Source organism: Larimichthys crocea, chromosome XIII (genome assembly GCF_000972845.2).
Source record: "Larimichthys crocea isolate SSNF chromosome XIII, L_crocea_2.0, whole genome shotgun sequence".
Lineage (NCBI taxonomy): Eukaryota > Metazoa > Chordata > Actinopteri > Sciaenidae > Larimichthys > Larimichthys crocea.
This window is the reverse complement of record NC_040023.1, coordinates 15139898-15165378: the sequence shown is the minus strand read 5'-3', so window position 1 is coordinate 15165378 and position 25481 is coordinate 15139898. Positions and strand designations below refer to the sequence as shown.

The 25481-nt window shown below is 41.9% G+C and overlaps 3 protein-coding genes across 8 annotated transcripts in view; 2 read left to right on the top strand and 1 right to left on the bottom strand.

The window, feature by feature from the left end:
* Nucleotides 1-398: 398 nt before the first annotated feature.
* Nucleotides 399-6494, bottom strand: flcn (folliculin). 2 transcript variants are annotated; one of them, XM_010744327.3, is made up of 12 exons: nucleotides 6270-6494; nucleotides 5908-6120; nucleotides 5629-5787; nucleotides 5298-5519; nucleotides 5022-5188; nucleotides 4840-4931; nucleotides 3000-3163; nucleotides 2791-2904; nucleotides 1942-2065; nucleotides 1672-1797; nucleotides 1099-1201; nucleotides 399-1013 (listed from the first exon to the last, which is right to left on the bottom strand). In XM_010744327.3, exons 2-12 carry the CDS (start codon nucleotides 6118-6120, stop codon nucleotides 806-808), a joined length of 1692 nt encoding a protein of 563 aa, XP_010742629.1. In that variant the 5' UTR covers nucleotides 6270-6494; the 3' UTR covers nucleotides 399-805. The 2 variants fall into 2 exon arrangements, with proteins under 2 accessions (XP_010742629.1, XP_010742630.1); XM_010744328.3 differs by having other exon boundaries at nucleotides 5641-5787; nucleotides 6270-6492.
* A 386-nt stretch (nucleotides 6495-6880) lies between these two features.
* leng9 (leukocyte receptor cluster (LRC) member 9) lies at nucleotides 6881-13973 on the top strand. Its single transcript, XM_010744330.3, has 7 exons — nucleotides 6881-7447; nucleotides 9699-9792; nucleotides 10316-10440; nucleotides 10546-10872; nucleotides 10973-11231; nucleotides 12110-12209; nucleotides 12312-13973. The coding sequence occupies exons 1-7, from the start codon at nucleotides 7360-7362 to the stop codon at nucleotides 12972-12974; spliced, it is 1656 nt and encodes a 551-aa protein (XP_010742632.3). The 5' UTR covers nucleotides 6881-7359; the 3' UTR covers nucleotides 12975-13973.
* An 834-nt stretch (nucleotides 13974-14807) lies between these two features.
* ttyh1 (tweety family member 1) overlaps nucleotides 14808-25481 on the top strand; it is a 22958-nt gene continuing 12284 nt past the window's right edge. Inside the window, exons 1-5 of one of the 5 annotated variants that reach the window (XM_027287032.1) lie at nucleotides 14808-15471; nucleotides 16108-16258; nucleotides 19689-19856; nucleotides 21308-21537; nucleotides 24622-24733. In XM_027287032.1, coding sequence (XP_027142833.1) covers nucleotides 19722-19856; nucleotides 21308-21537; nucleotides 24622-24733 — 477 coding nt within the window. In that variant the 5' untranslated portion in view covers nucleotides 14808-15471; nucleotides 16108-16258; nucleotides 19689-19721. Of the gene's footprint in view, nucleotides 15472-15864; nucleotides 16259-19688; nucleotides 19857-21307; nucleotides 21538-24621; nucleotides 24734-25481 lie in introns of those variants that run through there. The other 4 variants (XM_019253457.2, XM_027287031.1, XM_010744333.3 and 1 more) reach the window with 4 other exon arrangements.

The following is a 25481-nucleotide window of genomic DNA, read 5'->3' as shown; positions in this document are numbered from 1 at the left end:
ACTAAGTATAGTATAAAAAAAGCAGCACGCCCAATTTAAACAAAGCCGTATGTCGCTGAATTTTATTGACTAAAGTCTGCAGGCTTCAGCAAAGCAACAAGCTCAAATAACTGTGGTATGAAAAGAAAAAAAAAAAAAAACGTTTTAATGGCTCAGTGTGTGCGACCAGCTCATTAAGAAGCCAAAATCCTGCTGATGTGGTCGGCCATGCTGGAGCGGGCCGTGTTATGCAAGTGCTTTGTACGTCTCAGACCTTAAAAGTGTTGTCTTACACCACTTCAGACTTGTTGGCCGTCGGCCACTCGAACAAGTGAGTGGGAGCTGGTAATTCACTCCCTCTTGATGCTTCCTGTTCGCCACAAGATGGAGCCAATTGTGGAATGAGAATGAAAAACATGTCGGAGTGACATTTGTTTATTTCATTTTAAAATGGTCAGAAAAAGAGTAAACAAAGTGCAAAGTCTTTTAGTAATAAGTTAAACTTTACATATTAGTACGTTGAGGCTTGTACAATAATTCCAGCCTCATACATTATCCAAACAGGCTGGATGTGTTTCATCTGTGCAGGGTGATCATCAGGGTTAGGAATAGTAGATTTCTCATTACTTAAACAGACAATAACAGATGAGACAAAGCGTCTCTGTCATCCATTCACATTCCTCTTTCAACCCACTAAAAGTCCCAAACAATCCCAGTGCCTAACCGGTGAAAGGATTCTTGCTTTCACTTTCCTTTCTTTAGTATTTCCCCTCTTTAATCCCCCATTCTGTTGCCCCTCTGCCTCCTCCTCTTCGTTTCTTTTTTGTCACTGGCTGGGGCTCCTCTCACCTCCTCGCACTGCTGTCATTAAATGACTCTTGTAGGTTTTGCTGAGTCCAGTCATCCAGAACTTAAGCAGCCTGACGTTGTCCTCCTCACCGGGTCCTGTGGCGCCAAGGAGGGCCAGAACCTTCTGGGTGTCCTCCCTCCCTCGCCCGTCCACTTTGGAGAATTTAAACAGCACTTTGACCTTACTGGAAGAGAGAGACTAAGCTATGAGAAGGCTTTTCTTGTTTAAACGCAGGTGGTCTTTCTTAAGAAAGGATGAGTTTTACTTACTTCATCCACTCCTCCTTCAGACACAATAGGCAGTGAGATACGACGTCCACAGACAAGTTCTCGTTGTTCAGAGCCACCTCAAGCTTGTTCAGTAACGTGGGACCTGGAAAAAGAGGACAAAGTTTGCTTGACAGTTCATCATATAACCATTATTTTAGAGTTCTGTAGTGTAGTAGCTGGTCTTCACATGTTTGCTGCTAACTTAAACCTGTGTTATCTCAGAAAGTTTCTGGAAGAACAGTTTTGAATTAAAGTTGCTGTAAAGATGGGCTGTGAGCCAAGAAACAAATCAGGGTTTCTTGTGGATCTGGACTCTGGGGGTCCTTTAAGGATTTCTCAAGATTATGGGACATGTCTGAACATTTTCCTTATCGTTACATTCACATCTGTTCTTACTTAAAGGACAAAGAAACTTCACTATGTGTACTTTGATGCATAGATATCAAAATGTTTTCTCTGATTAATTAAAATTAAGTTCTTTGTTTGACTCAGTGCAGAACTGGCAAAGATATACACTCTTGACTGGCAGCAAACCTACAGAGACTATTAATAGATTCAGTAATGTACACTCACCCCTGTCTGTGGGCTGTGTGTTGGCACTGCTGATAGTGAACTGATAAAGTGAGGAAACATCGTCTTCGCCCATGACTGAGATCTGACAGCTTCTCTCTGAACTGACATCCACCAGCACTGAAAACTCTACAGGACAAACAAAAGAAAGAAAGAAAGGTACAGTCAACACAGTAAGACCTGCATGTACAAGCCTACAGTTTGTAACAGCAGTATTTGAGGTTTCATGCAGTATCTATCACGGGGAGAGTCTACAAACTTGCGCCCTTGTACCTGAGGAGCTGACGTGGGTTGGAATAGGAACATCTGGGCTGAGGCCCAGGAAGTTGCATTTGTAGGCCTCCTCGTACTGAGCACTGTACGGCACAGAACGCACACAACCTACTGGCACCAGAGACTGATGGGAAACAAGACAGAGATTCAGATTATAAAAATGGTTGGCTGACCCATTTTGACGTGTCACAGTAGGAAAAGACACAGTTGTAAATAATAAAATGAATGGCTACACTCCATTTAATACAGTCATAGTTCTGGTTTATATTGCCTCACCATTACACTGTCATGACTCGCAGAGAAATGTAAACAGAACAGAGCCGTTGCTATTGTTTTTAGTAACAATTTTCGCATCATGACGAATTAAAATGTCTTCTGCAGAAAAGGACTGGGATTTATGAGAAAGCCTGCACCAATGTAACTTATAGATGAAAATCAAAGTGATTCTCAAATACCTCTCAACAGTAACACGCTCTGTCTTGTTCCATAGAACGATCAGGGAGACGTGTACAGGCAGAGGACATTTGAAGGCGTGTAATTATAGAACAAACAATATGTCTTCAGACAAGAATTGGACCTTTATCTTTAAAGCAAATATTAGCCATTAATATCACAACAGAACGTTGTTAGAAGGTGTTAGTCACTTTTAATGAATCATATTTCATCAGTACTTTTTAACCCTGACAGCATGAAATCTCCAAGTGTTTACCGTTAAATGACTGTAAGAGTAACACAGTAACTAATGACACAATCTTTATACCATGGCTCAACTAACGAGGACCCTCACAGATCGTTTATAGCTGTCTCTCCTAACGAGGCAGGAGGGGACACAGTAGTAGAGTGGAGTACCTTTAGCACTGTAAAAGCAGACTGGATGAGCCCGGGGTCTGCGCCTCTCCATATGACCTGATTTCCCATGAGCACGTGCCACACTAGCTGACGAAACTCTGCAGCCCCGAGGACCTGCAGAAATCAATCGAACTGTGATGTACGACAGCTCACAGATCAGCTAAAATGTATGAGATCATTCAACAAGCTAGAAAAGTAGCTAAGTTTACCTGTCTCAAGTGCCTCAGTGACCTAAATTTTGGGCCAGGTAACTCGTCTAATTTTGCATAATCACACAGGAAGTCGTGGCCCAGCTCGCTCTCCGACAGATGCCGCTGTGACTTTGAACCGCCTCCTTCTGCTCCCTCCCAGCAGCTCATTTCCTCCTCTTGCTCTTTTAGGACACAGAGGTCGTCGTAAGATCAGAAATAGCGATGACAAAATGTTTTCAAGCTCTGGTCAATAATGAATGTGGGGAATTCCAGTGGAAACTATAAGAAAATTTCCAGCTCTTTATCACACTCCATATATAGACTGTGACATGCACTCGTTGTTACTCAGCTCACTCTAGTTCCAAAACAAAATTAGTAGTGTACTTTCTCACCTCCAATTTCTACAACTTGGTGTTTTTATTTGGGCTGCTTGATATTTCTTATTATTGATTATTCTAACTATTTTATTTTCTTCTGTTGAAACTACTGTGTATTTGTTAATAACCTGATAACTGTGATTTTTTTTTTAAAAGGGCAACACAAATAAAGTTTATTTACTTATAATGTTAATATAAGGCTAACAGCCTATTAAAATTGCACAACCTGAGAGCTGCTCTGCTCTGGAAAATGTCTAAACCTTTTAATCACTTTCTTAATCTTGACTAAACATTTGGTAAAGCCTTTCTGGAAGGAAGGAAGTACATTTGAGGTACAGTGAATGAATCACCTTATTTTTCTTAGAGTCTGCACACTGACTGACCCAGTGAATCAGACTCTAAGAGGAGACGTCTCAGGCGATTCAGATGATGACATCATCACTCTCCATCAAGAGGCCAACACCCTTGCCTTAAAGGTGAGACATGTAGAAGGATTGCCCAATGTTTCCATTTTCCGTCACATTTTGTGTCACCCCGAAACTTTTTGGTCTTCATCTTACAGGAATGATATCATGAAGATATGACTTCATGCCTCCACTTTTCCAACTCCACAGTGGCTTCAACACTAATTGTGGATCCCTTTTTATACGTTGCTTATGACACCGTAGTTGTTGCCCCTTTGTCACTTGAGCTTTTCATAGTATATCTAATCTTTTATGTTTTTAAGAACACCTATGCATTATACTGTTGATATGTTTTGGTTTATTTTACTTCCCGTTATATTTCTCCACAATAGGGATGTAACGGTTACCGGTATTACGGTAAATCACAGTGAATCGCAGTGTAATAACAGCCTTTTATGTTATGTAACCTTTTATTTGATTCTACTTCTGTAGTGTATATTACACTTTTGGCTGCTGTAACAAGTGAATTTCCCCGTTGTGGGATAAATAAAGTATGATCTAATCTAATCTAATCTAACAGCCTCATCCAAGTCTTGCGAGCTTCGAAAAGTATCTATCCTCCTAAAATGCAACAATATTTTCCATGTTCGTTTTGAGACCCCTGAGCTACTAACTGAGCAGCTACTAGCCGTGTTAGAAGCTGTGCTGCTACATGACACAAGAACTTACACTTATTTTCTTATACAGCCAAACTTCTTATGTATGTATGCATGCAAGTAAACTCTCTTTCTTTGCCAATTGCTTTCCCCATTAATGTGAAAGTTTCATTTTGATAAGATTATGACTTCTAATGTTTTAGTATGATGAAGAAAATCACAAGATTTGTTTAAATTATTTCAATGTATGTGTTTTTTGGACATTTGTACAGCAAAAAGAAGAAAAAAGAATATATCGATAATATTGTTAACCGTGATAATTGGGTCACTATAGGCAAGATATCAAATTTTCCATATCGTTACATCCCTATTCCACAACAAAATAAAACTCATCCTGTTTAACTAAGGATCATGTGTCTACCTGTCTGTCTCTCTATGAGCACCAGTGTGTCCTCGGTGGGGGCTCCCTCCAGCAGCTTCTCTGTCAGACGGCTCCCACAGGCCTTCAGTAGCCTGGTGACATCAACATGTCAAGGTTGAGTAATTACATGAAAAAAAGACAACAACTTGTGTGTCATAATGGGAGTGACAGTATCGACTCACCAGCTAAAGGAGGAGTGCAGGCTGGCCCAGAGGTTGGGATGCTGGGTGAGAGAAGTTAGTGACCGGGCTGCGTTGCCACTCCTTTGGTGTGGGAAAACTGCAGGTGAGAAGACACTGTTCATCCTCACTGCTCGCTGGGGACAAACTCCTTGTTCATTGTCAAACACCTGATGGTGGAGAGTAGAGTACCAACAGATTAGGGAAACTAATAGATACCTGCCTTTCAGTTTCCTATTTGATCAAACTGAATAAAGGCTGGTTATATGTGTATCCTACCTTGAGGGCTGTGCTTTGCAGGCTCTGTATAGTGAGTCTAAGGTGGCGTAACAGGAAAGGCCAGGAATTGATAAGGTAGATCCTGTCCATTGCTACCATGACAATACTGTACCAGCGCTGGAAGCCTCTGGCCAGACTGTCTTTGATAAAGAAAGTGTGCGAGAACACAAAACCGTGTTGCTCATCTCCAAAGAAAATTGGCCCTTCACGACCGGGACACACCTGAAAAAAAGGAGAGACAACTGGTGACGAGAGATGATTAAGAAGATTTGCTATATTTATTTAGTGCATGAGATGTGTGACTCACACACACACATACATGCAGACGTACGTCACTGTTTACCTCACAGCTGAGGCTGCGAACGCAGGCCTGGCGCACCACACTGAACAACTGTGGCTGTCTGGGATGCTGGTGGCTCAGGAAGCGTATGCCTGTTTCATCATCGATGCTCACGAAGCCCGGGTGAGATGCAGGAAGAGATCGACATCCCTGTGAAGCAAGGAAGGGAAGGGAAATTAGTATTTGTGACATAGATGACAAGCAGAAGTTATAATGCACTATAGAGGTGGAGAGAAGGTTCAAATGGAGCTTCTGATAAGACCCACTCACGTCACACATTTCTCCTCTCTGTGTGGCCGAGCTGTTGGCCCTCATGGTCAGCCCTTCACCTTCCCGGTCTCCATCTCGGTCCCTGTCTCCAGGCACTGGGACACCTGCCTGAGATGACGGGGATGGGGACGGAGGGTGCAGCGCCTCAGTGCAAAACAATGTGCGAGGGCCATGGAGTTCACAGAAGTGACAGAGAGCAACCAGAGCATTCATCTGAAAGGGAGGACACATGTTTCAAAAGTGGTTATTGTGCTGAATATAATGCTTAACTTGATACAATAACAATAACAGTGAGTTCTTAACATAACATCTGTTTCTGGTCAGTCAGAGTCAACACGGCTGACAGTATCAGATAGTCTTACCTTCAGCACAGAGCCAGGGTAAACAAATGACTGGTGCCCAATGCTAACTTCACAAAAGGACACTCAGCGTTCAGAAAGCCGTCACATTAAAAAGCAGCATATGATCTAAAACAAATTAAAATCTTGATTTAGTCCGTTTTATAAACGTCCATGATGCTCAGTGTGTCATGTTTTGAAGGTTTTCTGCACTTTCCTTGTCCTCCTCGAGCTGCTGCTGCTAACTGTCAATAACACACTCAACGGTCACGTGATCCGGAGTCACGCGCTCCGCGGCACGGATGACGCACGGCAGTTGGTTGCGCGTTTTACGTTTTTTTTTTTCTCAATTTTAACCGTTAAATTATTAAATTCAAAATATCACAAGTTGTTTTTTGACACGATAAATAGTCAGAAAACGAGAGATTTGTTCGTTAACGTCAGACTCGTTGTAACGTTCCCACAAAGGCATTTTTTCGTCGAAAGACTGTTAAAAACTTCATTACCCATAATTCCCTAGTAGCAATAGTAACAAACTCTGGGTCAAAGGGTGACAAAAAGTCAGAATCGTTTGCGCCTTCGATTAGTACGTCAGACACTTAACGACGACTTTTAACGACGTGTTTATGTCCTAAATGTTTCACTTAAATAAGACAAATATGAGTTGTTTAATTCTGAAAGGTTTATAGTATTGTACCAGCCACTTCCGCACTAGCCAAGTTGTTGCTGGGAGCTCATGGAGTGCCCGGTGTTTCGGTTTAACGAGCGACCGTGTTAACTGGCGACTCTCAGGCGAATGCGTCTGAAGTGTCGTAGGTATGGCAGAGACGGTTAATGTTGCAGAATATTTTTGGTCATGACAGCTGTTGTAAACAATTAAGACACGTGGCTGTCCTCATAAAATGTGTTTGTTTAGGTTTTAATTAACAGGCGCCCCGGGCTGAGAGTCACCAGTTAACACGGTCACTCGTTGAGCCGAAACACCGGTTTTAGTCCGCTATTGTGTTAGGTGAAACACAGCTAAATGTTTAGCAGCAATCACCACAGTAACACAGCGGAGCACAAGACGCTTTCTGTAGTAGTAACATTGCCTTTTTAAATCACTGATCTGAGCATGGCATCAGACGGATTAGAAATGCGAGAGGACCAGAGAGATGATGGGACACCTTTGACAGCGCAAGACCCCCTAAAACCCACAGCAGGTAAACCACTCTGCTTAGTTTTACACGTATGAATACTCAGTATCTTGGCTGTTTTTAAAACGGGTCTCCAAAGTCTACTAACTTCACCTGAGACAATATATAGTTACAGGTATGTCCATATATATAATGTCATATACTAAAGAGACCAGAGACCCCTTACAGATGTTTCCCAAAGACCTCCTCATAATCCTCACACAGATTAAATAAAGTTTTCTGCCATTTGTACTAGTACATGCCATATTTATAGTTTAAACTTTTCAGCCTAAATACTTCAGACATGTTTCAGAGAAATGTACATTAAACATTACATTTGAACATATTGTTCAAGTAACATATGTTAAAGCTTCCCAGCAATGAGCAGTGACAAGGCTTTTAAAACCAGTTTAAAGTGTACTTAATTGGTTTAACTTTAACTTTAATGAACATTGTTAAAGTACGGAACAACATAACAGAGTAATTAAGCCTCATCATAAATATTTGCTTTAGGCTTTTGTCACTCTTGTCGCACACGAGTCACTTCCTTAGTGATTCACTCATCACTAAGGATGTGTCTGTTTCTCACAACACAGTCTCTGTGTTCTTGGAGGGATGCTCCGGGTGCTTTGTGATGAGATGACACTTTAGATTATGATTACGATTATAGCTTCATTTGCAAGTACCTGAAGACACACAACACATTTTGGTCTTTTTTTTGCGGACCCCCAATCTATGGCTCAGGGAATCGCGGGTCTAGACATCATTACTGAGTCAGTCTGACTCTTTTCTAAGTAATCGAGTATGTCATTATATTCCACAGTCTTTGAGACAGCTTATACTATGAGTGTTTAGAGTTCTGGTAAGTTCTTGTTCACGTTATCACGCCCTTTACCCTGAAAGATGAGGAGGTTGAATGAATTGTAATGACTGTAATGACTGACAATATTTTCACTTGTGTGAATGTGGCAGGAGTTAGGAAGTGAGTCAAGAGCTCTAGTCTGAGTGGTGTAGTGTCAGTATCTGCTCCCGCTTGTCTCACTGGGCTCAAATCCAGATGAACTTTCCCAGGAATAACAGAGTTCATATTTATTGTTCAACCCACTTTCCTCCAGTCACTTGTACTGAAATGTTGAATTGTTTTCCATGTTCTCCTATGATCAGGGTAACCCATCCCAACCAGCACTATTCTATCTCTTCCGGTGGAAAGGAAGGCAGCCAATAATTCAAAGATTTGCACCATGACTCACATCCAGCTCTCATATCTGGAAATGGTGTTGCAGGGTGTGTGGAGTGTGTGTGTTTAGAGTTTACAGGCAATCACATTCCAACTACTTGGCTGACATCTGAGTCCTCTGGGTCGAGTCATTGCCACCTGTTGCATGATTTATACTGTTTGAATTTGTATCGGAGAGGAAATGTTGTGTTATACACATTTTCCACTGCCAGTTTCCTCTTGGGGATTAATCACTTATTTACTTTTGATTTGAATTATTAATTACAATATCAGACACAGTTATGATTAGGATGAAAATTGGATTTGTTGTGCAAAAGTCTCAGGGCAGGCGATTAAGTATCATATTTCATATTTATTATGTATCTGCGATCTGGCATACATAAACATATCTCACTGATGTGGACACTTATACATATATATAGGTCTCATATACGCACGCATCCTTACAGGTATTTACAGTGTAAAACTGCTAGAACTGTTAAATGGACTCTACTTATACAGTGTCTTTCTAGTCTTAGAAAGTCTAGTACCTTGCTCAAGGACTCTTGAGACTTGGAGACTCAAGGAGCTGGGGATCGAACCACTAATTAGTGGATGATCCGCTCTACCTCTGCCTACTCTACCTCCCGAGCCCCTATAAACTGGCAAGATATACCTGGATCCGCCCTTCATACCTGGATCCGCCCTTCATACCTATATCCTCCCACTATCTGGTTCAACTGTCTGTTTTGGCCCTTAGTTTAGTCAGTTGAGTGAGGAAGTCTGGGTGATCATGTTGTGGATCATGTTCATAAACTTTGTACTCCCTTTAACCTGAAAATAGCCGTCAACATATTGTAGCAGAATCATGGAGCAGCTTTCCTTAAAATGTTTGATCACCTGTTGTGTCACCACGCAAACAGCCATTGCTGGGGGTTTTTAAATTTCATTTAAATGCAGAGCCCACATCAAGAGTCTGTTCCCTTTCATCACAGGCATTCGTTATGGTTTAATTACACGTCTGTCCTGCTCACTCTCTCTCTCTTTGCCTTTCTCTATCAGAATCAACAGAAGGGGATGCGGATGGAGTCGACGTTTGCCAGTTTTTCCTGATGGGAAAGTGTCGTTTTGGCGACCGATGTCGTTCGTCTCACAGGTCTGCTCGCCTTATCTTGTTCAGAAAACTCATCAGCAGGATAAAGGATCATTTTTCATGTCCTTGTTAGACTTTTGACATGTACATAATCTTCTTTTTAGTAATTGTAAAACAAAATATTGCAAGTTATCATCGCACATTAGCTTCACATGTACTGCAATTGAATTGATGTGGGATGAAATGTAAGTCTTCATTCTGCATGACAATGTCAGCCACTAAAAACTTTCATTGTACATACGGATATGTGAGTTTTGTTTTAAGATGGACCTGAAAAAACAGGAACATATTATTTAACTACATATTGTTAAGCTCTACTTGGTTACAGGGAATTCTTCAAAAGTGTGTTTTTATTTTTATTTTGGAAGTATAATGTGTGTATTTTTTTATTACTGTGGTTCAAATTACTGCTCATATTGCACATCAGACAGAGACTGATACTTAACGCTGACTAAATATGGGTGTTCAGACATTATCCTGTCCACTATGTTTCACATTTGTATTTTTTCCACCCATTTTTTGTAAGTGACCCTTCAGTCGATGATTCAGGGGCTGTATCTCCGGACCAGGATGACAAACGGGATCAGGAAAAGGTGGAGAAACACAAGAAGAAACAAGGCAAACCATCAAAGCCAAAATATGAGGCAATAGGTGACTCCATATTTATCTAGTTTTCGGTGTCATCTGATAACGGCCGCATACTGTTAAGAGGCAACATGAATCTGTTTTTCAATGATCCCAATCTCTCTCCCTCAGAAGTGAACAAAAAGCCTCGCATGCGTACAGCAGATGATGTTATCTCTCGCATCCTGTGGGACCCATCAGTGGATGCTTCGGAATTTGTGGTGGGGTATGTGGATCGCTTCCTCGGTGTGCTGGAGCGTCCCTTCAACGACTTCAACTGGGATGCCAACCCCTGCGACTGTGACTACACTACTGAGCTGGCCCTGCCCAGACACAGGATCCAGTACTTCACCTACAGAGGGCACCGCGTCTGGGACCGCCACAGCAGGACCGACAGGGTGTTTGGCTCCACCGGTCAATCTCTGGCTCCCCCCTTTGGAGGGGAGGAAGAAGTAAAGGGTAAGACGGGACCCTTTATTGCTCCCCCACCGTACATGCACAAAATATACAAAATTATACAGAGTTTATGCTCATCAACTATAATAATTACTTTAACAAGGAATAAACACAGAAGACCAAGAGCAACACCAAGACCTAAAGACAACAGATGAGCAGTCACCAGCTGTCCGTGGGCCGGAAGAGAGTGAAACAGAGGAGAGTACTCATACCGAGAGCACACATCTGGAGGAAGATGAGCTGAGAGAGATGAGTACTCACATCCCGGATTCAACGCAACCGGCTCCGAAGTGTAGCGGAAACACTTGTCAGGGTCAACAGGAATCACGAGGAGCATGTGTCACAGAGGAGGCTGCAGTTAGGTCTGGTGTTTATGTTCATCCTTCAGATTTAACAGAGAACAGACAAACAAAACAACCAACTGCCGTCTTCAAAACCTGTTCGATACAAAAAAACGGCAAAAAGTCACTGTGAAACAGAAGTTAGAGAACCTTTGGCTTTTACAATGTGATGTGTTTCTGAATGAAGCAGACTTAAGCTGTAAATTGTTGGTTGATTTATCAACTTACAGAAAATCAATCCAAGTATTTTATGTTTAAATAATAGAGTAGTTACTTTTAAAAAGACAAAAAGCTAAAAGTTTCTAGCTTTTGAAATGTGAGAATTGCATTTCTTTGTCGTAGATGAGTGAACTGAATGTCTTAAAGACATTTGAAGACTTGGGATGTGTGAAATTCTAGTTTCTGTTTAAAAAATTTTTTTTAATAGATATTAATGATTGAGAATCAAATCATTTAAATCAGATCCTTCACATTTGATTGAATCCTGCATAGCTTTTGTAAACATTGCATTGCTCATACAGCATTGAACAGGACTGGACAAATAGAAATGAATAAATTAATCATCCACCACACTGTTTAAGACGTGTGAACAAAATGTTAGACAGCTGACATCCAAACACACACCTCTGACCCCAGGATAGTACTAATATCTATGCTAATATATAATAATTAGTGTCATCCCAATTTGACTCGAGATGCATGTAATATTTTACTGGAAAGGCAGGGATTTGGACACAACAATCCTAAAAAAAAGTTATGTTTCACATATATTGACATATAACTAATCATTATAAGGACATACAAGCTTGTTTTTTGAAATTTATTTCACTGTCCTTAACGTTTAACATTTAGGATGTTGTATAATGTGGAAAGCAATCTTACTCTCCTGCCTCTTTTAGACTTGAGGCTTCAGCAGATCAGAAAGAGGAAGCGAGCATAAAAGAGGAGGCTAATGAAGACCATGAGTGGCAAGAAAGCTGGGAAGGCAATGAAGATTTGGTGGGTACAGCACAGCTCGCAGTGAAATACACTCTTGTTCTACTAATACAGTTCATGTTTAACACTGTGATTATCTTAATGTGCCTCCTCTATTATTCACAGAGTTGTCTCAGAGCCCTGAACATCAGCCAGAATCCATCAGTGCCTGCGGAGCAGAGAGAGGAGAAGCGTGGCGGTCGGCCCGCTAAGAAACGACCCACGCACTTCATCACCTTCAGGGCCAACACTCCTTCTATCCTCTCTTGTTTCCAGCAGCTGCAGGAGGAGATCACCTCCCTTCTACCCTCCTCTGCCCCCCACTGGCAGACTTCCTCCAGCCTTCACGTCACCATGTGCCTCCTGGTGCTGCCCGGCCCAGCGGAGGTAGCCGCAGCTGTGGAGATCCTTCGACGGTTTGCCCGCTTGGATCGTAGTCCCCCGGTGGCTCTGACCTTCCCTGTGAAACTGAAACATTTCAATGGGAGGGTGTTGTACCTGAGCCCCCAGCCTCAGCTTCACCTCCAGCAGCTCAACAACGGCCTGCAGGAGGCCTACAGGAAGGAGGGCTGGCTCCACAGGGACTCCTACAACCCACGCTACCACCTCACATTGGCCAAGGTAGCGGGCGCAGAGGCAGAAAGGATGTTTGGCGGGGTGGCGGACCTAAAGGTGGGGAAGGGTTTAAACTTTGGCCGTCTGCCGGTAAACACCTTACACCTTTGTGCCATGGGAGTCTCCAAAGTAGACGGTTTTTATGAGACCGTGTGCACGGTCACTCTTCGATAAGTTGTTTCACGGGCACACACTACATACATGCATGTTAATTCATGAAAGATATAACTGAGTGCAATACCTCTGACATTTGCACTAGCCATGTGGCCTTTTCAATCAAAGCTGATGTTGGTTTTATACATTTTTAATTAATATAATTCAGATTAGATTTTACTTTTTAAAGTTTATGAAAGACTTTTTAATAGGAAGGCCATTACACTAAATGTCATGTTGATATTTTAAGAGAAACAAATGAAGACTACACAGAATAATAATACAAGAAATTCATAATACAAGCTGATGCATTACATCTAGAACTAAAAGCAGGGCAATGTACACTTTTATACTTGAACCAGCTTTTATACTTTTCATGTTAGGATGTAATATAACATGAGTCTTCTTCTTCTTCTGTAATTACACTACAAATCAAACTTGACATCTATCAAAATTTGATCTAAAATGATTAGTTGATTAGGGTGATTCGTAGCTCTCTGGCTGGGGCCTTTCTGTGTAGAGTTTGCATGTTCTCCCCTGTGTCTGCGTGGGTTCTCTCCGGCTTCCTCCCACAGTCCAAAGACATGCGATTAACAGGTTAATTGGTGACTCTTAATTGTCCATAGGTGTGAAAGTGAGTGTGAATGGTTGTTTGTCTCTATGTGCCTTGTGATTAACTGGCGACTTGTTGAGGGTGTACCCCGCCTCTCGCCCAAAGTCAGCTGGGATAGGCTCCAGTCGCTTGCGGTTACAGAAAATGGTCTTATTTGTTAAATTTAATTTGTAATTACACTTCGAATCAAACAATAGACCTTTTTTCACAGGAGCCATTTTGACATGAAATAGTAGGATAAACACAGGTGTTACCAGTTGTTAAAAAATTAAGGTCCCATTCCATTCAGGTCAAACAGAGTCGGGTTGCTTAGTCATCCGTTGGTCGACTAGCAGAAAATTAATTGGAAACTGTTTTGATAATTGCTTTTTTTGACGTCAAACAAAAATGCCACACTGAGCATCAGCTTTTTTTGACGTCAAACAAAAATGCCACACTGAGCATCAGCTTCTTTGTATCTTCTTTTAAACTTTTAATCGTCCAAAATGGATAATTTAATGAAATGATCAGATTGTTTACATTTACATTTACATTTAGTCCTTTAGCTGACGCTTTTATCCAAAGCGACTTACAAAAAAAGGGGAAACAATCAAGGTATTTCACAATAAACATTATGTACACAAGTCAAAATGTAAGCAGCTGTATGAATGCAGGAGACCTTTGAGTTGTTAAACTCACTCGACATGCAGAGTAGAATATCTACTTTCTTAAAATATAAAACGTCTTAACGTCTAATTTCTTCCTCTATTGGGCCACACAAGATGTACAGGACCAACTGTAGGTGTGCCTTGCTTTAATGTCTACAGTTTGATACATACACAGACAGGACATGTGCACATGAAGACGTATTATGTTTTCTTTACAGCCATGAATTAACCAAAGCGGTCGCATTGTGCAGCTCGTAACGCCACGATTTAGACAATCTGTTTAATGTTGTATGAAATGTTTTCCACAAGAACGATGACTTTGTATGCTTTACACAATGAATTATAACCACCAGATTGTCAAGGACATTAAATATTGAATTGGATATTTTAAATCCTGTGAGTGGTGATATTTTATCAGCGCAGTGATGGATGGCCTGGATGCAGTACTGTTGTTGTTTAACATACAGACACACGGAGGCTGCGTAAAGGCTGCGCGAACAACTCTTGCATACATAATAGAATTTTTCTCCTCTTACACACACACACACACACACATATATACACACTATACATAGGCTATATGAGTCAGTGAGTATGCTCTGTGGCTCTCTACTGTTTGCTCCCTCGCTTGCATTATCTCCCTGCCTCCCTTCCCCCACTCTCTTTTCAGTGACACAGAAAAACTAACGCCGCCCCCTCCCTCTTTGCCTGCTTGCTTCTGCCCCTCTTTCACCAATGGCAGACAAACACCATACTCTCTTTTTAACTGTGTTTTTTCACCATTACATCTCCAATTTGCATTCCTCAAGCCAAATCACCCAGCGAGCATCATCGGCACCCATCCATCAGTAACCCCCTCATCACTTCTGTCGTGTTGCTGCATGTTCTCCAGCCTCCTTGTCACTGAATTAGTGTTGATGCAGCCTCCACTGGTAGCTGGTTCTGCCTAAAAATCCATTGCATGCTGTTTTCTACCCCCCTCTCTCTTTTCTATTCATTGTTCACTCCATCTCTCTCCCTCCCTTCCTCTTTCTCTCAGCATCACTCCCTGGGAACCCACGTTTTTTTTTTTTTTCTTCTTTTCTCCCCTCCTCAGTATTTTATGTTGCCTTTCCCTGCATCTCCCCCTCCCCTTTATTCATCTATGTGTGCTCTTACTCCAATTTTATGTGAATCTCTACTTCACATTAGCACCTCGACACGTCGCAGCCCAACAGAGCTGTCATAAGGCAGGAGTTCACTATTTTGCATCCAACATGTGAGTGAATATTTTTTTTTTTAACAAAGGAAAAATCCTCTTTTCACTATTATTCAGCGCGCACTCTTTCTCTCAGTAATCTGGTCAGGGTTCAGCGTGGTAGTCCGGACAGAGATTGGTCAGGTTGATGGGAGTGTGTGTGCGTGGATGTACAGTAGGTTGGGGGTCGACATTAGAAGTGTGCCTCTGGTATCTCAGTATGAAGTGATTGAGGGGTTAGACCCCTGCTAATCCACCGTTAACAGATTAATTATCTTTGGGCAATATCGTGTTGCTGTCGTGTTGTGAAGTCGCTTGGGCGTTAAGCTATGAAAGGCTACAATGTAACGATAAAGGGTCCCTAAGGGGTGTCTCCTCAATCTTAATCCCTCTCTCTCTCTCTCTCTCTCTCTCTCTCTTTCTCTCTCTCGCTCTCACTTGCTCTCTGTCTCTCTCACTCTCTCTCATTGAGAGCTCCTCTCCCATCCATCAACACAAGCACCTCTCCACTGTCACCAGACAACCATACAATTATTGGCTATTTAATATTTCAATAACTGCAAGACTTATTGGCTTATTTTTTTCTCTCCCTCCTCCTCCTCCTCTCCCCCCCCTAACCCCCTTTATTTTTTGACATATTTTTGGCATGCCTCCAAGCCATTTTTTTTCCCAGGATGATGTTTTTTCAAGAGCATCAGCCGTCGTTGACTGGCAGTATACCCCTCTGAGTGGGTAAATATTTCACGGACGCCGGCGAGAAGAGAAGACACAAGAAGGAGAGAGAAACCTCCCAACGCAACCGACAGAGGTAAGAGGCTGATATTTCTCCTCTTGCTTGATGGCTTAATTGTTGATGTGGTTGAAGAGATTGAACACCACTCAGCTGAAATATAATAGGAACTGCACATTACACTACATCACAGCGTATTGGTAATTTGGAGCCGTGCTTATCTTTTTGAAATATGCTTAATGGATATTCATGAAAGCATTGCATCACGTTGCCAAAATGGATTCATGCTTATCTTTTCAACTATCACATCTAAAGGAGGAATGCTTTCCTGTGGACATTTGAAGAATAAATCCATTATCAGATGATGCTGTGATGGTTTTATTGCATCCAATTATTTCCCACTCAGTTATAGCCTCATCTGTCTCATATTTTCTCAAATTACTTTAGAATCTGGAAGATAATTTGATGTTTTTTTTTTTTTTTTCTCTGTAGGGGTTTGTCGATTCGGTCAGTAGCGTGGAAGCATTTTGTCACCATCAACTTGTCATGCTGGACTCTTGCACACATCAAAGCACTGATTCACTCCGACTTACTGACTATGAGCTGCACTCACTTACCTTCGGTCGGCTGCACTCACTTTAAAGGCTCAATTGTTGGACCTGGGCATTCATTTTGCAGATGCACGTAAAGTGAAAATTGAATTTTAATTGAGAATATTCCTCTTTTTTTCTCTCTTGTGTGGCTTCACTTGGTAGACGAAGGTAACTTCACAAAACTGTTAATTAATTTCTCCCGGCTGATGTAGTGTGTCATGAGGCTGTAATGCTCATAAATTACAGTCATTAAGGTTGCTGTTAAGAGGCTGTTAGACGACTACTCGGCTGTAATGTGAAACATAACAGATTTTATGAGGCAAATTGGAAATGTGCATCGTTTCAGCGGCAAAAAGACTACACTAATTGCATCTTCTGAGTTGTACTGTCGTAAAATAAAACAAAAAGAGATGAAGGTGGAGATGATGCTGAATCCAGCTGACAGAGATGCTTCAGCCTTGCTCTCAGCTGCCTCACAAAATGGCCCTTTTTCTTTACATTCAGACATCATGGAGTCTCATATCGTGCAAGTGATTTTATTCTCGGTGTCGTCTGAGCTCCATGCACACTGAATGTTTGTTGTGTTTTAAGAGCTCACAGTTGTTGGTGCCTTCTCTCTCCTTGTCTCTCCCATTGTTCTTCTTCTTCTCTCCACCGACTGAGCTCACATTTATTTGACTTCAGTTATGCAATGGTAAGAGGGATGGGAAGCTGGCAGGAGACATCACGTCAACTTAAGGCTTCCCAACTGCTCCTGGACTGACTGTGGACTCCCTCTTCACTTCTATCAGCACCTCATTATGCTGCCTCAATAACTTTCTGGGCTGTCAGAGAATCCTACCTGGACTGTGACCTGATGTCTGTCGTCACTGTCTGATCATCTTTAATTGTTTCATAGTGGGTTTTATACGAGGTTTTCCGCTTGCGTCAGCCAAAATCATCATTGGCACAGGATTGTCGTCTATCAAAGGGAATGCTTTTCTATATTGACCCACTTTATAGATGGTTGTTGATCACAACAGGCAGACTTTATTCCCTTACTTGATTATAACGCCTCTCAAAAAGCTTTTATCCTCTCCAAAGTGTGATAAACGTACCTCATAGACCTGCTAATAGTACATCTAATCCAATAATTTCGTTCAAGATACACACCAGAGTATAGTGCACACAGTCTCTTTACAGTGCTGATGTGTGGTGGATGGATGCAGCTCGACCAGTGTGTGGGCCATCATGTTTAGCACAGTTTTAATAAGGGAAATGGAGTGTTGGCATTGATTTGATTTGTGACAGTTGGGCTGCTGGAACCATTAAGGTGAACAGACTTATTGTAATGGGCTTACAGCAGCCCTGTTTGGCCTGTGGACGAGCTGTTAACTTGTCCTGGCCCCAAATCTGAATGGGGAAATTGTCTGGCATTGAACGTGACATCTAAACTTTTTATCATTAAACATAATTCTGTGCAGTGAGATTGTCAGCGTGAATCAATAGAGATAGTAAAATCCCTCAGCAGTGCGCTGTGCACTGTGCTGATTGAATAACAGCTGCATTAAATGATAATACAATCCAACACAAGCCTTTAATTCAGAGTCTTTCTGACATTATTGGATCCTAAACGCAGAATTGTATCTGTCTGTAATATCAGCTGTGAGCTGAGCTGTATAACTCTTTGTATTTGGGCATCAGTGCTGTTGTTGTGAATGGTTCTCTCTCTCTCAGTGAGCTGTCTTAAAACACTCCTTTCTTATACAGTAAAGCTCTGATGGCCTCTTAATCTGGGCAGCCAGTATCAGAAGACTACCAGGCTCTCGTCTTGCCCTCTGTTCCCCCTCTGCTCGGTCATTGTAATGAGGATCCCAGTGTTTGTTTTTGCTAACCGGATTTGCCCTTTGTATTTACCCTACTTTCTCTCCCCTTGGCCGGCTTTAGTAAGAACACTGAACACTAGTGTGGATGATGATGGAGTCAAATATATCAGTGTTCTTGGTGTCTTATACTATGGTGTTTTTCTGAAGGGAGACTTCTTCAAAGACACAGATATCCTCTTTCTCCTCTATCCTCCATGCTGCTGCTGTAGCATATACCCATTTATATAAGGCTAAGAGAAAGGTTATAATCTCCCTTTGTTCAAGGCAAAACCCTTCTGGCTACAACAAATTAGAATTTTTTTAGCATTCAATCTGTTGATTTAATCATTTGTGCTATGACATTTACAAAAATAGTCTTTGCAGATCAATGATCACATCTTAAAATTTTTAGTATTTGTCCAACCAATGTGCGCAAAGCCCAAAGATATTCAATTTAAAGATGATCAGATATTTAGATTTTTGCTTGCTTACATTGCTTCCTGTTGAATTTCCTTGATCAGTTAATTTCCAAATTGTTTGAGCTCTAAATGCATCACATACTCCGTGAAAGAAAGCTGCATCTTCTGCAATATGTCTATAAAATATATTAAAGTAAAGATGGGGACACATAACTTCATATTTAATCTTTATTCGCTCGGTTTTGTGTGTTAATCGTTCAGTCAATGTTAAGTTAGGAACTGATGCGACACACTTCAGCCTCCCCTGAGTGATTTGTGTGTGTGTGTGTGTGTGTGTGTGTGTGTGTGTGTGTGTGTGCACCAATTGACACTGCCAAGAGCTCGTTTCAAGTAACTATGGCTGACACTGCGACCCTGACTTCTCTCAGGTGATCACTGCTCATAAATTGTCTCCACCTTGCCCGTATGGAGGATGAACACGGCGGCTGTAAACCTCGCAGTGACCCCCTCTGTCCTCTCAGCTCAGGCCACTGGCTGAGGAAGTCCTTCACCCCCTCCTCACCCCCTTTCCTCCCCTTTTTGCTCTTAACTTCACATCCTGGTTGCACTGACCTCCCCTCCCCACCTCTCTGTCTTTCACTCCTTCCCGCAGGGTGGAGGAGGAGACCAGCAGCGGTTGTAGAAAATGGCTGCCATGACAACGGTGCCCAGCTATACCCCTTCGCTGTGGGTGAGATTGTGTCATGCCCTCCCCCGGCTGGACCTCACCATGCAGATGAAGGACAACATCTTTGTCCCCGACAGCTGGGAGTACCAGCAGGTAACAGACACCTGCCGCAGTAACACGCTGTAACCACATGCTGTACTGTAACTGTCCAATCTGAGGGGGCACGTTGCATAACAATTACAGCCCTGATGCTCTATTTATTGTTATATACACAAAGGCATATTGTATTATAATAAGAAACTAGATGATGGCTTCACTCTATAAATTGCTCCTTGAAGCCCTGAATGTAATAGCAATCTGTAGAGCTATGATGATGGCATTTACAGTCCATTAAAACACATTCTCATGCCAATTTATTGCACCAGACTCCTCCAAGAGCCCCCATTTTCTACCTTGCTTTAGATGCCTTAACGCTTTTTCTAAACTGTCGCTCACACCCCTGCCTCTGTGCATGCAAAGTGGAGATATTTTACGCAGTTTGCTTTCAGGCGTGAGATTCAACGTGGTGCGAGTCCCTCCTCTAGCAGGTTTTCCACAGCTGCTATTGTGTGCATTGTCCTGAGCTGTGCAGTTTCTGCTGCAACATGCAAAAGGTTTCATCCTTCCCCTCCAACGGGGCTCTCTCGTGCAAAATGCCACAGCTAAGCAGTGTCTCACGGTGCATGTTTGCGACTTCTCTGCGGTACAAAGAAGAGAAAGGAGGGAGAGGAGAGGAGGGGAGGGGGACGCAAATTATCCTGCAGAACAGAAAGACAAAAGAGACTGAAAGTGCTCCGAGAGAGGGAACGAGAGAGGGAATGAGTAATGCGAAGAGGTTGCTGAACAGAAGACCGGGCAGAAAGAGAGAGAGAGAGAGATGAGAGTGGGAGTGAATGTATTTAAGTAGGTCACAGATTATTAATAGAGATTCAGTGGTGTGGATAGAAAGAAAGAGAGAGGGGAGAGTGGGGGAGAGAAAGCGAGTGGGAGAGCGTGGGGACAGAGGGACGGGTGGAGTGGGGCGGTGGGGAGGGGCTTCAGAGAACAGGAGGTGAGATATAGAGAAGGTGGAGGAATGGGGAGTGACAGACGGGCAGATGGATGAAGGATCATAATACTGTAGATATGTGTTGGAGCAAAATGCATTTCAGTGATGTCGACTTTATGATATGGAGCCTGATCAAAGTCTGATATGGCTTAGTGACGTTAAGATCAGGGACTGATGGGATAAAGCCTTTGAAATATATCTGAATAGTCAAGAATCACCTCAAATAATGATAAAAAATATTGTGTTAAATGTATCTTTTTGTTAACGTACATCTACATGCAGTGTGTTTGTGTATCCTTGATTAGTTCCTGCACACACTTTATGATCTCATACCTGTTTAATGGCCATCTCCTGCTGCTAATAGGGGTGGGACAATATGACAAGCTATGGATTTTATACAGGATTAGTTTGTATTTTACCCTCTCAAATTGTAAAAAAGGGATTAAAGTGCCATTTCACACATTCACTGACCCATCCTCTGATTTTTCTTTCCTCCTCCTTCCTTCCTTCTTCTCAGACTCTGCTGGTTCTGTCCAGTTTATCAGCCATCGCTCTCGTTATCTCCCTCTTGGTGGTTCTCTCCTTCCTCATACATTACTGCTGCTGTCACCGTGGTGACCGGAGCGAGGGATCAGAGGAGGAGGAGGAGGATGAAGATGCCAGCACGGGTCACGGTTACAGCGGGAAGAAAGGGAGGGGCATCTGCTGTGTCACGTGGGTGGCGGTGGCGTCTGTCACGCTCTGCTGGTGAGGAGGAGGAATCAGACGTCATTAACACCTCCAGACCTATTATATTATTAACTTCACACACACAAGTCAACTTTAAGCAGGGGTGGAAGAAGTACTCACAGCTTTACTTCAGTAAAAGTACCTGTGCAACACTATAAAAATACTCAAGTACAAGTAGCAAGTAGTACAGAAGTATAACTATTAGTTGGTACTATTTAATTACTTTACAGATTATAATTTTACATACAAAACATGCAATGAGTTAGTATAAAATATGCATTAAACTGATTGTATGTACCACAACCAGCTAAAACATTAAAATAATCCTTAGATATTAATGCATTAATGCAGTTACAGGATCCAGTCATATGATAAGCATTTACTTTTGATGCTTAAACTACACTGTGTTGATACTTCAGTGCAGGACTTTAACTTGCAGCAGAGTGTTTATAATCGTCATATTGCTACTTTTAGAAGAAAGATCTGAATACTTCTTCCACCGCTCATTATCAGATTGTTAATCCTGATGCATAAATTACTGTTGTAGCTAGTTTCAATGAGTTTAATCCATTGGTTCCCAACCTGTGGGTCAGCACCCTCCAATAAGAAAAAACAAACACACCTGTGATGCATAAATTTGTGCTTTTTTCTTCTTTGAGCCTGAAACTGTTATTTCGAGGAACGATTTAACATTTGAGGAAATGCGTTCATCGGTTTCCTGCAGAAAGTTACGTGAAAAGACAAATCTCGCTCTGTCTGTCTGTCTGTCTGTACAGTAGCTGGTAAGCGTAGCTTAGCATAAAGACTGGAAACAGGGGGAAACAGTTAGCAGACTTCTGGCTAATTGTTATTTTATTTTGTTACCGTTGGACAGAGCCAGACTAGCTGTTGTTTTATTTTGTTACCGTTGGACAGAGCCAGACTAGCTGTTGTTTCCCAAAAAGAAGCCAACCTCCACAAGCCCCCATATTAAAATCTCCAACTTCACAGCAGGAATAAACATGTTTACACACTGGTACAAAAAACAGTTTTGGTCTCTATAGTTAATTTTCTAACTGTACTGAGTCCGTTTTTTAAAATTACATTAAGGCCTAAACGTATGCATAATTAACAGTGTGGCCACTTTGATTGACAGGTGGGTGTAGTTACAGATGGCTTCTTTGAGCACCCAGGCTTTACGTCCACTGATTAGCCGGGAGGCAGAGGAGGCAGGACTGCTAACATGGCGGCATGAGCCACAGAAAATGGCTTTAAAATGGCTCTTCAGAAACCTGTGGGTGACGTCACGGATACGACATCCGTTCTTTATACTGTCGATGGTTTGCAGTCTCTAAACTACTACAGGTGCAGACACGAGAGTGGTATCGCTCCTCTCATCTAACTCCCTGCAACAAAGTTAATAAGCACATTTCCCAGAATGTTAAACTATTACTTTAAATGAAACTATCAGAGGCGAATCTGAGAGTTGGTGTCACTGCTAACATGTATATAACGCTCATATATATGCAAAGTGAGCTGCAGGGACACACTGATTGGGACCCACTGGTTTAATCTTAGAAATACATCCTAGTTCATCTTATGTTTTCAGGTTCATTTTTAAACTGGACAGTAACTAGTTACTATAACTAAAGCAGTATTTCCCTGAAATGTTATAGAGTAACAGAAGCTAGAAATACTTGAACCTAAGATTTTACAGTACAGCACTTGAGCTAATGTGCTTAGTTACTTTACACCCTCAGTGTATTTTTGGTGGAGCAGCAACAGCAACTTGTGAATCACAAGCTGTCAGCCTCTCTGTCATCATGTGCATTTTAGTCTCTCACACGGTCACCGATGTCACTGGAGAGGAAAAAAAAGGGCCTGGATGACAGCTGATGGTCATGTTATATAGTTGTTCATCGACCACACGCCTTTGACACCACTGTGTGTGTTCGATTGTGTATTTGGATTGCCCCATAATTATGTTTGTGTTTGTGCGTGTGGATGATCTCAGCTCGCCCACCTACAGTACAGTCATTTACCCACCGGTGTTTCCCTCAGATCTTGTGACCATGTAGTCATCAAGTCACTACAATGTTTCCCCTGTGCATTATACAGAAATGCTGCTTGACATCTGTCCAACACACTCTTGTACAGCACGAGTCACTAAAGGGAAACTCTGCTGCCTTTTAAATCTAAAGCTACAGGCCCAGCTGTGTACTGTAATAAAATTATAGCACAATTTAATGCTTCAGCAGTGCTTGTTATTATATTCCAGTCCATTCCCTGCACGTTTATATGCACTGAGACTGTATATTTCTATATCACAGAACATAATGTAGGAGATCTGATTTCAGCTGTCATCATATACAGGCTGTAGGTTGGCGTGGTTCATGTCTCCCCCTTATGGATTGTAATGCAATGTAGTCATGCGGTTGTCTCCTTCGCTGATGCTCGATACAAGAGCTTTCAGTGTCAGAACGGATGAAAAAATGATGCTGCGGTTTAGCCTCCTGAAAATATTTCACGTGACACCCTTCCCTCCAGTTTCGTGGCATTTGAAATGCAGCCGCATTAGACAGCATGTTCACATTTGGCAGCTTGAAATGCAAAGCACACACAGATGCAGACACACATTCCTTATTTTTCCTCCCTGCTTTCTAATCTGGGTCACATACTTTGTGGGAGATTGGGTCATACCATTCCTCTTGGGTTTGAGGGGATTTGATGAACATCTGGCCTGAGCCTTAATCTGAATATTTGAATAACAGAAAGATGTGTAAACACGTCGCTATGTTTAACATTTCAAATGTTTTCCTTGCTGAAGCTTAACAGTTGAGTGCTACAAGTCAGCTGTTTTATTTTTTCCCATCATCTGTTTATTCCTTCCCCTGCGCTGCACTGATGGTATGCTCATCCAGAGCACACACATCCCATCCTCTCCAGCTCTATCTTCTTGTGTCACATTCATTTAAAATGTACATACACACTGAATTAAACATTACGGTTATGCCTCTGCTATCTGCTCTCCACTCAATCTCACACACACACATATATATATGCACGCACACCCTCCCACAATGTTTTCATGTCTCCTTTTTTTTTCTCTTATCCCCTTTGCAGTGTTGCCATAGGCATCGGTTTCTATGGCAACAGCGAGGCTAATGATGGGATGTATCAGTTGACCTCGTCTCTTCTCACAGCCAATTATACGCTAGCTTCCATCGATCTGCTGGTGAGTGCTGCTCCCCGCAAGTAAACTGTCATGCAGAATACCTTTTCTCTGTGTGTGTGTGTGTGTGTGTGTGTGTGTGTGTGTGTGTGTGTGTGTGTGTGTGTGAGGAAGACAGAGAATGTGTTCATGCCTACATGTGGTCTGCAGAGAGACAAAGCAAATCAGATACAAACTTCTGTTTTTATCGATCTGCCTGTGGTCAGACGGCGGTTTATGTGCCAGACTGCTAAACGCTGTACAAGATACAGGCCAGGAAAACTACAGTAATATAAATGGTGATATACATCTGGGTACCTGTGAATGAGAGGGATAAAAAAAACAAAAACAGAAACTATGAATCATTAAGAAAAGATTACTGACTCTCATGAAGCAAGAGGCATACAGACACTAAGCAGGGTTAAATGGTCAGGTATAGATAAAACTTATCGTAATTAAACCAACTCAGAGTTTCAGGGAATATGCACATTTATCAAGAAATTTACTCCCTCAAGTGTAAGTATGAACATCCCATCAGACGAGGACTTAGCCCAGCGATTCCCAAACATCTTTTAAACTGTAGCGCCTCTTCATAAAGATTTGTCCTTCACATCAGCCTCCGACCACATGCTAAACTACTCCACTGCATATGCAGACATGTGCAAGCTTTTCGGCTATAAATGAAGCCATAAGAATCTATGAAAGATTATTTCACTGTTTCAACAAACTAACAAAACAAAGTTTGTTTTAAAACATATAACCTACATGATCT

What these genes read in the sequence shown, in the direction of transcription:
- flcn (XM_010744327.3), bottom strand. Translation starts at nt 6,120, where the DNA reads ATGAATGCTCTGGTTGCTCTCTGTCACTTCTGTGAACTCCATGGCCCT. An exon ending in GCTGTGAGGTAAACAGTGAC is followed by an intron (nt 5,520 to 5,628) that starts GTACGTCTGCAT and finishes CCTTTTTTTCAG; the next exon opens with GTGTGTCCCGGTCGTGAAGG. An exon ending in CTGCACTCCTCCTTTAGCTG is followed by an intron (nt 4,932 to 5,021) that starts GTGAGTCGATAC and finishes TGATGTCACCAG; the next exon opens with GCTACTGAAGGCCTGTGGGA.
- leng9 (XM_010744330.3), top strand. Translation starts at nt 7,360, where the DNA reads ATGGCATCAGACGGATTAGAAATGCGAGAGGACCAGAGAGATGATGGG. An exon ending in AGGGGAGGAAGAAGTAAAGG is followed by an intron (nt 10,873 to 10,972) that starts GTAAGACGGGAC and finishes TACTTTAACAAG; the next exon opens with GAATAAACACAGAAGACCAA. An exon ending in ACAGAGGAGGCTGCAGTTAG is followed by an intron (nt 11,232 to 12,109) that starts GTCTGGTGTTTA and finishes TGCCTCTTTTAG; the next exon opens with ACTTGAGGCTTCAGCAGATC.